We start from the raw sequence: 13,289 nt of genomic DNA, 5'->3' as shown, positions 1-13,289 counted from the left end.
TACAGATCACAAAAATATATTTAGTATTGGAGTTGGGAAAGAATTGAAACAAAGTAACTTGAGAAAGAAATAGATGAAAAAGGATAGAAATGGGGCACCACACTCTTTCTATGATTTAGAAAGGATGATAAGCCTAAGTGAAGATCATCCCAAGAAACTTAGTTTCTTGATAAGATCAAAATTTGGTCCAATCCAGAACCAAAGGAGCAAAGCTCTCAAAATCACACAAAGTGTGTGTTTAACAAAATTCAACTTGATTATTCATTAATGATTATCTCCCTATTTATAGGTAAATGGTAGATTACAATACTAACTCTAGAAATACTATAACTTCATCCTATTAACCTAATAATAACAGTTTGGGAATGAAAGGTCACACACTAAAGGTGGTAGAGAAAGTGGATATTAATTCCCTTGATAAATAATAGCAATTTATAGCCACTTTGATTAATGCATCCCACCTTTCTCTTTCTCCCTCATTCAACACTTTAACTATTCATTTCTTTAGGCCATTATTTATTTAGAAACATAAAATCCATGAATTTTTTAAAGCTTTAAGAGCTTTATAATTTTTAAAACACACAAAAAAATAAGTGTTTTTGGCCAAAATTTTGCAAGTTAGGCCCTAACACATTTTATTACAACACAATTGATTAAAAACATCAAAATGGATCAACAAGCCCACGTGATATACCCTCTTCATTATATTGGAGCAAAATGACAAGACTTAGCCCATTTCCTTTCAATTGATCTCTGCTCTGACTAGTTTGTTCATAATTTGTATTAGCGCACCATTGACTCTCCTAGCACGTGCCTTTGTCATATGACCTCCTAAGCTTTGGATTACATCATTTAAGTCTTGGTTCTCCATGTCCTCATTATCCTCTTCCTCTTGAAGATAATTCAACCTTGAATTGACCTCATCGTCACCTACATCAAAAGGAGTTAATCAGAAACATTGAAAGTGACACTAACACCATACTCACCTGGAAGTTCTATCTTGTAGGAATTATCATTTATCTTGGAAAGAAATTGAAATGGGCCATCTCCCCTTGGCTATAATTTGTACTTTCTTTGCAAAGGAAACCTTTCCTTCCTCATATGAACCCAAACCCAGTCTCCGAGTTTAAACATCATTTTCTTTCTGCCCTTATTTGCATACTTAGCATAACTTTCATTTTCCTTCTCAATTTGTATTTTAACTTGCTTATGTAATTTCTTTACAAAGTCAGCCTTAACTTTTCCATCCTTATGCTTCAAAAGATAAGCGTTAGGCAATGACAATAAATCAAGAGGTATTAATGGATTAAATCCATACACAATTTTAAAAGGTGAAAATTGTGTAGTACTATGAAGAACCCTATTATAAGAAAACTCCGCATGAGGCAGCCATTCTTCCCACATTTTTAAATTCTTTTTAAGATCGCCTCTAAGAAGAGTAGAAAGAGTTTTATTGACTCCTCAGTTTGTCCATTCGTTTGAGGATGACAAGTTGTTGAAAAAAGTAATTTAGTACCAACTTTACCCCACAAAATCCTCCAAAAATGACTTAGGAACTTAGTGTCCCTATCCGAAACAATGCTCTAAACAATGCTTCTTGGCAGCCCATGAAGACGTACCACTTCTTTGAAGAAGAGATCAGTAACATGACATGCATCATCTACTTTCTTGAAAGGTATGAAATGTGTTATCTTTGAAAACCTGTCAACAACCACAAAAATAGAATCTTTTCCATTCTTTGTTCCAGGAAGCCCTAAAATAAAGTCCATAGAGATGTCAATCTAAGGAAATTCATGGGGTAGGCAAAGGAGTATAAAGTCCATGAGGCATCACCTTATATTTGGCCTTTTTACAAATAATACATTTTTCACAAAACTTTTGCACAATTTTCATGCGAGGCTAATAAAAGTGTTCTTGCAAAAAATCTAAAGTTTTAAAAACTCAAAAATGCCCCATTAACCCACCTTCACGTGCTTCCTTCACAAGTAATTCTCTAATGGATCCTTTGGACACACATAGTATTTTTCCTTAAGTAAATAGCCATTGTGCCTAAAGTATCCATTTTGGGCAGCAAGCTCACAAGAGAAAAAATTAGAAGAAAATTCATAATCACTTGCATACAAATCCTTAATATGCTCAAGACCAAACACTTTAGTTTTAAGAGTAGAAAGAAAGGCATGACTTATTGAGAGTGCATTTGCCACAACATTTGATTTACCTTTCTTATGCTTGATTACATAGGGAAATTATTCAAGAAACTCAACCAACTTGGCATGTCTCTTATTCAACTTACCTTGACCCTTCAAATGTTTCAAGGATTCATGATCACTATGAATGAAAAACTCTTTGGGCAACAAGTAATGTTGTCATGTTTGTAGAGCCCTCACCAAGGAATACAACTCCTTATCATAGGTATAATAATTAAGGGCAACCCCTTTTAGCTTTTCACTAAAATAAGCAATTGGATGACCTTCCTGCAACAAAACAACTTCAATTCCCACATTAGATGCATCACATTCAATTTTAAAATATTTAGAAAAATTAGGCAAGGCAAGAATGGTTGCTTGGGTGGGATTTTCCTTTAGGGAAGCAAAGGCTTACTCTTGTTTCTCACCCCATTTAAAACCAACAATCTTTTTAACAATTTCATTGAGTGGTGCTGCCAAGGTACTAAAATCCTTCACAAACCTCCTATACAAACTAGCCAAACCATGAAAGCTTCTTACCTCACTTACATTTTTGGGAGGAGGGCACTCTCGAATGACTTTCACCTTTTCCTCATCAACATGGACTCCTTTAGAACTCACAATGAAACCTAATAAAATCATATGATCGGTGTAAAAGACACATTTTTCTAGTTTGACATACAAGTTTTCTTGTCTTAGCACTTGTAAAACAACCCTTAAATGAATGCAATGATCATTTAATTTTTTGCTATAAATCAAAATATCATCAAAATACACAACAACAAATTTACCAAAAAAATCTCTTAACACATGGTTCATTAGTCTCATGAAAGTACTAGGTGCATTAGTTAACCCAAAAGGCATAACCATCCACTCATACAAACCAAATTTTATTTTAAAAGCAGTTTTCCATTCATCCCCTTCCCTTATTCTAATTTGGTGATATCCACTTTTCAAATCAATTTTAGAAAATAAGCATGCGCCAAACAATTCATCAAGCAAATTATCTAGTCTAGGAATAGGATGTCTATATTTAATGGTAATATTATAAATGACCCTACAATCAGTAAACATCATCAAACTACCGTCCTTTTTAGGGACTAAAGTAACAGGGACAACACAAGGACTTAAACTTTCCCTTACCCGTCCTTTACTTATCAATTCAGAAACTTGCCTTTGTATATCTTGAATTTGTTGTGGATTGCTTTTATATGTTGGCCTATTAGGCAAAGATGCTCCTGGATTGAGATCAATATGATGATCAATTCCTCTTATAGGTGGCAATCCACTTGACACCTCTTTCGGCAACAATTCTTCAAATTCCTACAAAAGAGACTCAACACAACTTGGAATTTTTTTCATTAGAAATTGTGGTTAGCAAAGGCACTCCTTGCAAAAGAGAAAGTATAGGGGCTAGTGTTACACAATTTATTTTTTCACATGTCTTTTTTTTGCAATTAAACTTTGTTTCTTTTCTTTTTCTTTTTCTTTTTCCTTTTCATTCCTTTCTTTTTCTTTTCTTCCTTGATCATTTTTTTTCTCTCATTTTCTTTTGATCTTATCTCACCTCACTAGGATTTAATGGTACAAGATTTATCTTTTTATCATGATACATAAAATAATACTTATTACAATACCCATCATGATTTGATTTTCTATGAAGTTGCCAAGGCCTCCCTAATAACAAATGACTAACTTCCATTGGTACTACATCAGACAACACCACATCCTCAAATTTCCCAATTTTAAAACAGACCTTCACTTGTTTATTAATAAGCATTTCTACACTTTCATTAAGCCATTGGAGTTTGTAAGGCTTAGGGTGAGGTTTTGTTTCCAAATTGAGTTTAGAAACCAAATGTGTGCTAGAAACATTTGTACAACTTCCTCCATCAATAGTTGAAGAAAAAAAATTTCCTTTCACATGGCATATTGTATAAAAAAGGTTTTCCTTTTGACTTGTATCCTCCTCTTTAATTTGCTTCCCAACATTCTTCTCGCCATGAGTAAATCTTCACTAGGTATTTCTTCTTCTTCTTCTTCTTCAAACTTCTCATCATAATTATCATCCTCCTCTTCAATAATTTCTTCATTTTCCGCCATAAACATAATTATCTTTGTTGGACATTGAGATGCAATGTATCCTTGGCCTTGACACTTGAAATACTTAACACTTTTGTTAGTTGAAACACTTGAAGAATGGGTAATAATATTACCTTTGTTTTCAACCATGGCTCCTTAGATGATGAAGCACCTTTCTTCTTTGTTTTATCCTTCCAACTTTGAGAGTTGAAAGTGGTAGTGCTTCTCATTTTGAAGCCTTTTCTCTTGAGTTGTTATTCTACCTCGATAGCTTGATGCACCAAATCATCTACTTTCAAATAGTGATACAACTCCACTATGTCACTTATGTCACTATTTAGGCCATGAAGAAATTTAGCCATTGTTTCTTTATTGTCTTCCTCCATATTGGCTCTTTTCTTTTCAACCTCCATCTCTTTGTAATATTCATCAACACTTTTAGAATATTGAGTTAGTCGCTGTAATTTATTATTCAAGTCCATATGGTAATAGGAAGGAACAAATCTTCTTCTCATAAATATTTTCATCTCCTCCCAAGTGTTGATAGCTTGTTCTTCATATCTTCTCCTTTCTTTGACAGTTTGATCCCACCACCCCAAGGCATATTCTGTAAATTCAAAGGCAACAACCTGTACTTTTTGAACATTAGTCTAATTGTTACAAACAAAAATTTGTTCAATTTTTGTTTCCCATTCTAAATAAGCATCTGGATCATTTTCCCTTGAAAGGTTGGAACTTTAATTTTTATACCACTCAATCTTTCTTCTCTAGTCCTTCCCCCTATCTTTCTCCTTAATATTTTCTCCTCATCAGTGTTATTTTGTAGGTTTTCTAATTGATCAATCCTTGCATGAATTGCCTTTGTTTATTCTATCATCATCTGTATCATTTTAGCTATGAGAGCTTCCAATAATAATCTATTAGATTCTATTCGACAGGGGCTACCATTGATGTGTGTTTTTCTCAAGTATACAAACGCGTCAGAGTAATATAAAAGATTGTCGAATCCACAGAGACCAAGTGTCAATCTATCGATATCTATTGTTATGGTGTTTATCTAAGGTAATCAAAATAGGGGTTTTTAGAGTGTGCAATGAGAAGTAAAGTATTAAATTCAATTCAATTTATAAAGACAGACTCGAATGTAATTCACATAATCAATTAATAATCCAAGTACTTGCTAATAGAACTACTTATGGACAGTGTTTCCTACTTTGAAAAGAACCAATTTAACAGGAACTGTCGCTTTCGCGTATTCAGAACCGAGTTGTACTCCCTAATCAAACCCTCTTATTGTCACTTATAAAAAGGCGCGCATTGCGTTAGAGTAGTAAACCTATTTTTAAGAAATATAGTATCTTGACTAAGTTGAAAAGCATTTTAACCTAGATTTCTTAACCAAAAGAGGTTCTCACGAACCAGACTCTAAACTTATAAATGCGTCCGAAAATAGTTTTAAAATCACTTTTCTTCCTAAGTTAAAAACTCCTAATGAACTAAACAAAGCGCTTTCGATGTACTTGAAATAGTTAAAAACAATTAAGTTTAAATAGACATTGGACGGCTTTCGATCTTACCCAACGGAAATTAAGTGCGGGAAAACTTAAGTTGAAAGTTAAATAAGCCCTTAAGTGTTTCTACGAACAATTGTACGGATTATCGGTTGAATTACGATCCTTACATTCTAACCTCATAGGTTTAGTTAGACATGGTAAAGTAAAAATTGCATTTTAATTTAAATAAAAGTAGTGCGAGTGAGGAAAATAAATGAAAGTAGTGTGAGTGTGAAAAGTAAATAAAGGTAGTGCGAGTGCGGAAAATAAATAAAAGTAGTGCGAGTGCGAGAAGTAAATAAAAGTAGTGCGAGTGCGAGAAATAAATAAAGTAAAACGAGTGCGAGAAATAAATAAAGTAAAGCGAGTGCGAGAAATAAATAAAGTAAAGCGAGTGCGAGAAATAAATAAAGTAAAGCGAGTGCGGGAAATAAATAAATTAAAGTGAGTGCGAGAAATAAATAAAGTAAAGCGAGTGCGAGAAAGTAAAATAGATAAAGGCAAAGCGATAAAAACCTGCTCCAATCGGAGGGTTGAATAAAATGCGAAACGGAAATGAAAATGGCGGCAGGATTAACTTCCTTCCAAAGTGCTCCAAACTCGATTACAGACTCGATCACAGACTTGATTACACAATTGTGGTAACACCCCAATGCGAAGCGATTACCACTTTAAAATACTGAATATATGCCTAAGTGAAACTAAGTTTGCTCTAAGTTTTGATCTGCTCTAAGTTTGGATGATTAAACAAATGAAAACGAGTCTGTATTTATAGGCAAGGAAAATAATGGAAATGACAAAGATGCCCTTCAGTTTGAAATTGGGAGGGGAAAAATTTCTTCTTGTGGCGCCCGCCACAAGTCCATGGCGCCTGCCATAAGAGCAAATTGTGGCACCCAAGTGGAGGTAGTGGGGAACGTGGCAGTTGAGGGAAGTTGAGCTGGGACACGTCATGGCTGGACCTATGGCGCCAGCCACAGTGGGAGCCACAAGTGCAAAATGCTGAATTTTAGTCTTTTTAGCTCATTTTCACTCCTTTTTTCGATCGGGGCTCCGATTAAAGTAAAAACCTGAAAACAAAGAGAAACATAGTAATAACATAACAAAATAACAATAAAACCACTAAAATGCATGCGAAATCGGAGTCGAAAATACGGTGAAATTCAATGTCATCAACCATCACCACCTAAATTTGACATGGTTAATTAAAAAATAATAATAACAATCCTCACGTGCTTACACTCAAATTTGACTTTTAAAAAAAAAGGAACACTCTTTCCTTTTTTCACTCAATTGCTCTTTTTAGTTCTTTAAAGAAACCAAATTCAATCACACAAGAAAAACAAATTTCAAATGGTAAATACTCAAAAGGCTAGAAATGAAAGGAAATGGAAATAAAACAAAGGCAACAAAGAAGAAAAATTAAGAGAAGGGAAATTAACAAGGTAAACTAGAATATGACAAATTGTAAAGTAATATGGATAATCACAAACTTAAAACAACCAAAGTTAATGATTTTTTATATTTTTTATATTTTTTTTTTCAATTTTTTTCTTTAATTTTTTTATATATATGATTCAATACAATATAATAAGAATGGAAATTGAAATTTGCAAAAAGAAATGGTCCTATACGAACCGTGCTCTTGATACCACTTGATGACTAACAATATTGTTTTTCAATCATTTTTCTCATAATTGGCCTAATTTATGAAACTTGTGATTTCAATGTGATAAGATGGGTGACATATCATGAAATTATATTTAGTATTGGAGTTGGGATAAAATTGAAGCAAAGTAACTTGAGAAATAAATAAATGGAAAAGGATAGAAATGGGGCGCTAGACTCTTTCGGTGATTTAGAAATGATGATAAGCCTAAGTGAAGATCACCACAAGAAACTTGGTTTCTTGATAAGATCAAAATATTTGTCCAATCCATAACAAAGGAGCAAAGCTCTCAAAATCACACAGTGTTTTTTAACAAAATTCAACTTGATTTTTCATTCATAATTAGCTCCCTATTTATAGGTAAATGGTAGCTTACAATAGTAACTCAAGAAATTCTAAAACTTCATCCAACTAACATAATAATAATGACTTGGGAATGAAAGGTCACACACTAAAGGTGGTGGAGAAGGTGGATATTCATTACCTTGATGAATAATAGCAATTTTTAGCCACTTTGATTAATGTATCTCACCTTTATCTTTCTCACTCCTTCAAAGGTTTACTTGTTCATTTCTTTAGGCCATTATTTATTTAGAAACATAAAAGTCATAAAATTTTAAAGCTTTAAGAGCTTTAGAATGTTTAAAACACAAAAAAAAGTGTTTTTGGCCTATATTTGACAAGTTGGGCCCTAACACATTTTATTACAACATAATTGATTAAAAACATCAAAATAGATCAACAAGCCCACATGACATGCCCTCCTCATTAGCTTGGACCAAAATGACAAGCCTTAGCCCATTTCCTTTCAATTGATCCCTTACTCCCACTAGTTTGTTCATAAATTGTATTAGCGCACCATTGACTTTCCTAGCATATGCCCTTGTCATAAGACCTCCTAAGCTTTGGACTACTTCATTTAAGTTTTGGCTCTCTATGTCCTCATCACATTTCCATTGATTCATTTAACTAGAAAGGGTAAAGCTTATGTGTGTAGTGTCCAGTGTGAAGAGAGTTTTCAAGAACTCAAGAATGAGATGACATCGGCTCCAAGTTTGATTTTGCCAAGTCCAAGTGAATCCTTTGTTGTGTACTATGATGCTTCAAATTTGGATCTAAGTGGTGTGTTGATGCATAATGGTCAGGTTGTGTTTTATGCTTCCCGTAAGTTGAGAGTTCATAAGAGGAATTATCCTACGTATGATCTAGAATTGGCAATCATGGTGTTCATGTTGATAATTTAGAGGCATTATCTGTTTGGTTCCATATTTGAAGTGTTCAGTGATCACAGGAGTTTTAAGTTTCTATTCGATCATAATGAGTTGAATATGAGGTAGAGAAGGTGGCTCGAATTTCTAAAGGATTGTGATTTTGGTTTAAGTTACCATCTTGGTTAAGCCAATATCGTAGTCGATGCTTTCAGCAGAAATTCATTGTATATGTTGATGCTTATGGTTCAAGAATTGGAGTTGATCGAGCAATTCAGAGATTAAGTTTGTTGTGTGAAAGGACTTTGAATAATATGAAGTTGGGTATGTTAAACCTCAATAGTGGTTGTTCCGGAGGAAAAAATTTGACCTTAAGTTATTGATTAACTAACTTAGAAAAGCAAGAGTCTCCACCAAACTTTATTGTTTCCAAAGGGAATGGGAAAAAGGTCGAAGAAAACCCACAAAAAGGTAAAACAAACGAGAAATCTGGATACATGGGGTTGGTTATGCAAGGGGGATGTATTAGCACTCCTTACATCTATGGTACTTTATAGGAACCACTTGCATATCTATGTTTATAAAAAAGTTGGGTTGTTCGTTGATTAATTTTAATTTGAAAGGTCATTTTGCCGTATTCGAGTGGAAAACTCAACTTACTACCCACAAGTATGAGGAAATGAGCATTTGCATCATCTTGATATGGAATTTCTCACAAGCACATATCAACATTCAAGTGGAAAATGTCAATCATTTCTCAGCATTTTGTAAAAGTATAGTGGTTTACATCACTATAAGAATAGACTAATATCCAATATTAAAAAAAAAGGCTCTTAAAGGAAAGTGCACAAAGGAACAAAAAGAAGTTTTATGAGGTTTGTCTATTTTAGAAGTTTGAAAAAAGTTTAAGTATGTTTAGTTGTTTTAGCATTTATTAAGAAAAAGATTTTCCGGGTCACTTGAAAAAGTCAAGGTTTTGTAAGAAAATGTGTGAAGTTTGAAAATAAGAGGTTTTTGAAATAGGGAGAATTTTTGAAAACTGAAGAAGTGGGAAGGAGAGTAAAATACTATCCTAAAGCATGAAATAAAATGTCTCATTGTAAGGTAGCCCAAGAGAAAACCTTTGTGTGTGCAAGTGTACTAACCACAAGATAGAGCAAGCATTTAACATTGGTCAAAATAAGCATTCTGTTCCCTTTGGGTTGGGCCACAAGATAAAAAAACACATGAGCATATGAATATCAAAATATCCAGATAAACAACAAAGCCACAAAGCCATAAAGAAACATCCAAGTCTTGAATTGAAGATCAAAGAGTCTAGAGGGATCACAAAGTCTCAGATACCACTCCAAGCAAGGGAAAGCACTAAATCCTATGGTCCAAAGTCCAAAATACTCCTCAAGCAAGGGATAGTAACACAAAGTCCATAAGATCAGATTAATACTTTTTAGGGTTTTAGCCATTTTATAATGTTTTTGTTCTTTTGAAATAAGAAAGCAAAAAAAAGTAAAAGGGAAAGAATGTAAAGTGCACAAAAGAAAACTGCATAAAGTAAATGTTAGGAGGTTAGATGTAACAAGTTAGTGATCATGAGGCAAGCAATGTATGTGGCAATCTTGTTAGAGTGTTGATACAAAATCAAACACTCAAGGCATAAAGCAAAATTGTTCAAAATTCATAGAAGAAATAAGAGAACAAAAGGAAAAATGAAAGCAAGCTCAAGTGTTTGACTTATGATCCACTATCAAACAAGTCAAGGGACTCAAACATATGGCACATGATAGGGATAATCTATCACTAATTAAAAGTGTAAAAATTATGATCAAATGATCACCTATCTAGATATTTAATTAGAGAAGATTGAATCAACCTAAGGGACCATCTATGGATGACTTGGAATGTAGAAGCATTGATCAACCAAGTTAACAACTCAAGCTCAAACATCAAGTTGCACAAAAATGAATCAAAAAAGGATTTAAAATTGATTTAAAAGGGAAATAAAAAGGAAATAAAAAAGGAAATAAAAATGAAAAAATAAAATAAAAGAAATAGGCACCAAACGACTAGAATTTGAAAAAGGCGAGTTTCAGGTTGTGATTGACCAGGTTTGAATGTTTGGCACCAAAATGTGTGCATCAGCTTAATCTTCAACCCTGAGTTGATTTTGCAAGCTTCATGAACTTGGAGTTTTAAGCTCAAACAACATGCGCTTAAGCATCAACATCCATCATTGTTCATGTGTCTTTGCTTCAGAGCCATTGATTATCTTTGAGCAAAGAGAATTTGCCCAAGAACACGAAAAACCCTAGTTCTTCAAAGTAAAATGAAATGACTAATACACAATATAAATTCAATGTGGTGGCGGCTTTTGATCAATGAATCACGACGAAAACAATGGTAACTTGTTTGCTCAGAAATGTTACTCGTATCTACCTTTTTTGTTGAAGCTTCATAGGACAACAATGTTGGATTTGGAAGTTTGGTTCTAAGTAGTTTCAAACAACGATAATGCTTCAGTCAGCTTCAGATGATGCCGATGAGTGATTTTGGGCGAAGATTCGAAGCTAAAAGAGCTTGAATCAAAGAAAAGGTTAACCGGTTCTTTGAGGTATCAGGTTCAAATGGTTTAAGGGTTTCTTTGGCTATCAACGCTTGGAAATGAAGGTAAATTCTTTCTCTGTTTATAGGGAAAGTGCTGTTGAGCTCACACATGTGAAATATATCAGAATTCTTGTGAATGGAGTTGGAATTTTGATGATTTACAAAGCGTGTGAGAGTGAGGGTGAAATGCGTGAATTAGCACTTGAAACTAGTCGTTTTGTGTTTGTTCATATGCATTTTTCTTTGCCAAAGAGGTTGAACATGTGCAGGTGGTCCCTGTAGCACCTCAAATTTGAACCTCCCATTTGTACATTCATTTCATTTTTAGGTCATTAGCATTGCATAGCATGTTGCATTTCATCAATCAAAACTGATCAGGAGAATCCATTTGTGCAAGAGAGCAAAAGCATTTCCATGAGACAAAGGCCTTATGGTTGTTCTAGAGAGCTTACATGACCCAAGGTTCATTTTGATGCAACTTGACCATTGGTTTGAGGTTCAAAGTCCACAGTGTATGACCAAGTCATCTGAGGCCCATAAAAGTCAACTGCAAGTCAACTGAGGGATAAGAGAGGGAGAAATGGTTTGAGACATTTCATTCATGTCCCAAAGAAGGGTATTCAACATGTCAAACATCTACCTTGAAGATTTTGAAGCCACATCAAAAGTTTCCCAAAATGGAAAGTGACCTATAATTGAAAGTTTCCCAAAATGGAAAGTTTTTGATTCAAATTCAACTTGATCTTGCATCATCAAATAAGCTTCAAATGAAATTTTGTCCAACATGAAAGTTGAATATCTCTTTCTCCCATTTCGAAAAAGTCCAAGATCATGAGCATCTGATGAATGGTTGAGGAGATATGGTCAAATCATTGCCAAGTGTGCTTGAAACTTCAAATGGCCATATCTTTTGAACCAAGACTCCAAAATGAGTGGCTCTTTTTGCAAAATTCTTCTCATGACATAAACTTTCCAAAACATTCATCACATTGCATGAAAACTCATCATATGATCATATGCATATTCATGTCCATTTTGGAGGGAAAATCATGAATTCAAAATTGGTGCATCATATGGACTTTTTAACCATTCCAACATGTTCATAGCATGGTTTTAAGTGAAAATGCATTGCCATTGTTACTGTTCACGTAGGCTTGCATGCATGGGGTGAAAAAACCAAATTTTGCATAACACTTCTTTTCTCATTAAAAAATAATTAGCCAAGCCTAAGCATGATTAGAAAATGGATTAACATGTCATATAAATAGTTAATTATAACAGAATTTTCAGAATTTCACAATTCTAGATCTAGCTCCAAAATTTCCCTCCAAAATTTCTCTTCTTCCAAATTCAAAAATTCTTCAAAGAACACATGATTTTTATTGCATATTTGTGTTCTTGGATCATGATTCAGTAGAGATCAAGCCATTGATTGCAAAATTTGGTGAAGAATTGAGTATATGAAGATCATGAACATGATGATGGAGATTCAAATTTAATCAAGATCTAGTTCATCTCAAGCTTCAATTTCAACTTCAGAGGTGTTAACAAGGTTGATAGAAGGGATTTGGATGCTTTTGGACACTTGAATCCACCACTGCCATTGTTGAAGCTTCAAGAAGGTGCAATTTTCGAACCATTTAATTCTGCAATTTATGTACATATTCTTGTAGGTCTTGCTTCGCTGATCATTTTGATATAAATTTTGTGAAATTTCGATAAAAATTGAGTGAGATATGATGATTTCAAGTTTAGATTTAGAAACTTCTTTGCTTCGATTCAAAAAATCCATGGAGATTTAGGCTTAGATAATATGATATTTGAATTCTACATTGAAATAGCTTTCCAACGATATATAATTTGTAAAATTCTGGACGTTTCTGGAAATTCCGGAAAATTGCGCATGAATGTTCATCATCTTCATCTTCATCTTCATGAAGAAGATGAAGATCTTCATAGCCTGGTGCGCTAGGGTTCTTGTCCAAGAACG

General features: G+C 33.9%; 1 protein-coding gene across 1 annotated transcript in view; it reads right to left on the bottom strand.

Annotated features, from left to right (window-relative positions):
* Nucleotides 1-4,522: 4,522 nt before the first annotated feature.
* The window catches only part of LOC127101457 (uncharacterized), a 31,713-nt gene continuing 22,946 nt past the window's right edge, over nt 4,523-13,289 (bottom strand). Inside the window, exon 8 of the mRNA XM_051038888.1 lies at nt 4,523-4,897. Coding sequence (XP_050894845.1) covers nt 4,523-4,897 — 375 coding nt within the window. The remainder of the gene's footprint in view (nt 4,898-13,289) is intronic.

The sequence above is a fragment of the Lathyrus oleraceus genome, chromosome 1 (genome assembly GCF_024323335.1).
Source record: "Lathyrus oleraceus cultivar Zhongwan6 chromosome 1, CAAS_Psat_ZW6_1.0, whole genome shotgun sequence".
In the NCBI taxonomy this organism is placed as follows: Eukaryota; Viridiplantae; Streptophyta; class Magnoliopsida; order Fabales; family Fabaceae; genus Lathyrus; species Lathyrus oleraceus.
This window is presented reverse-complemented; position numbering and strand designations above follow the sequence as displayed.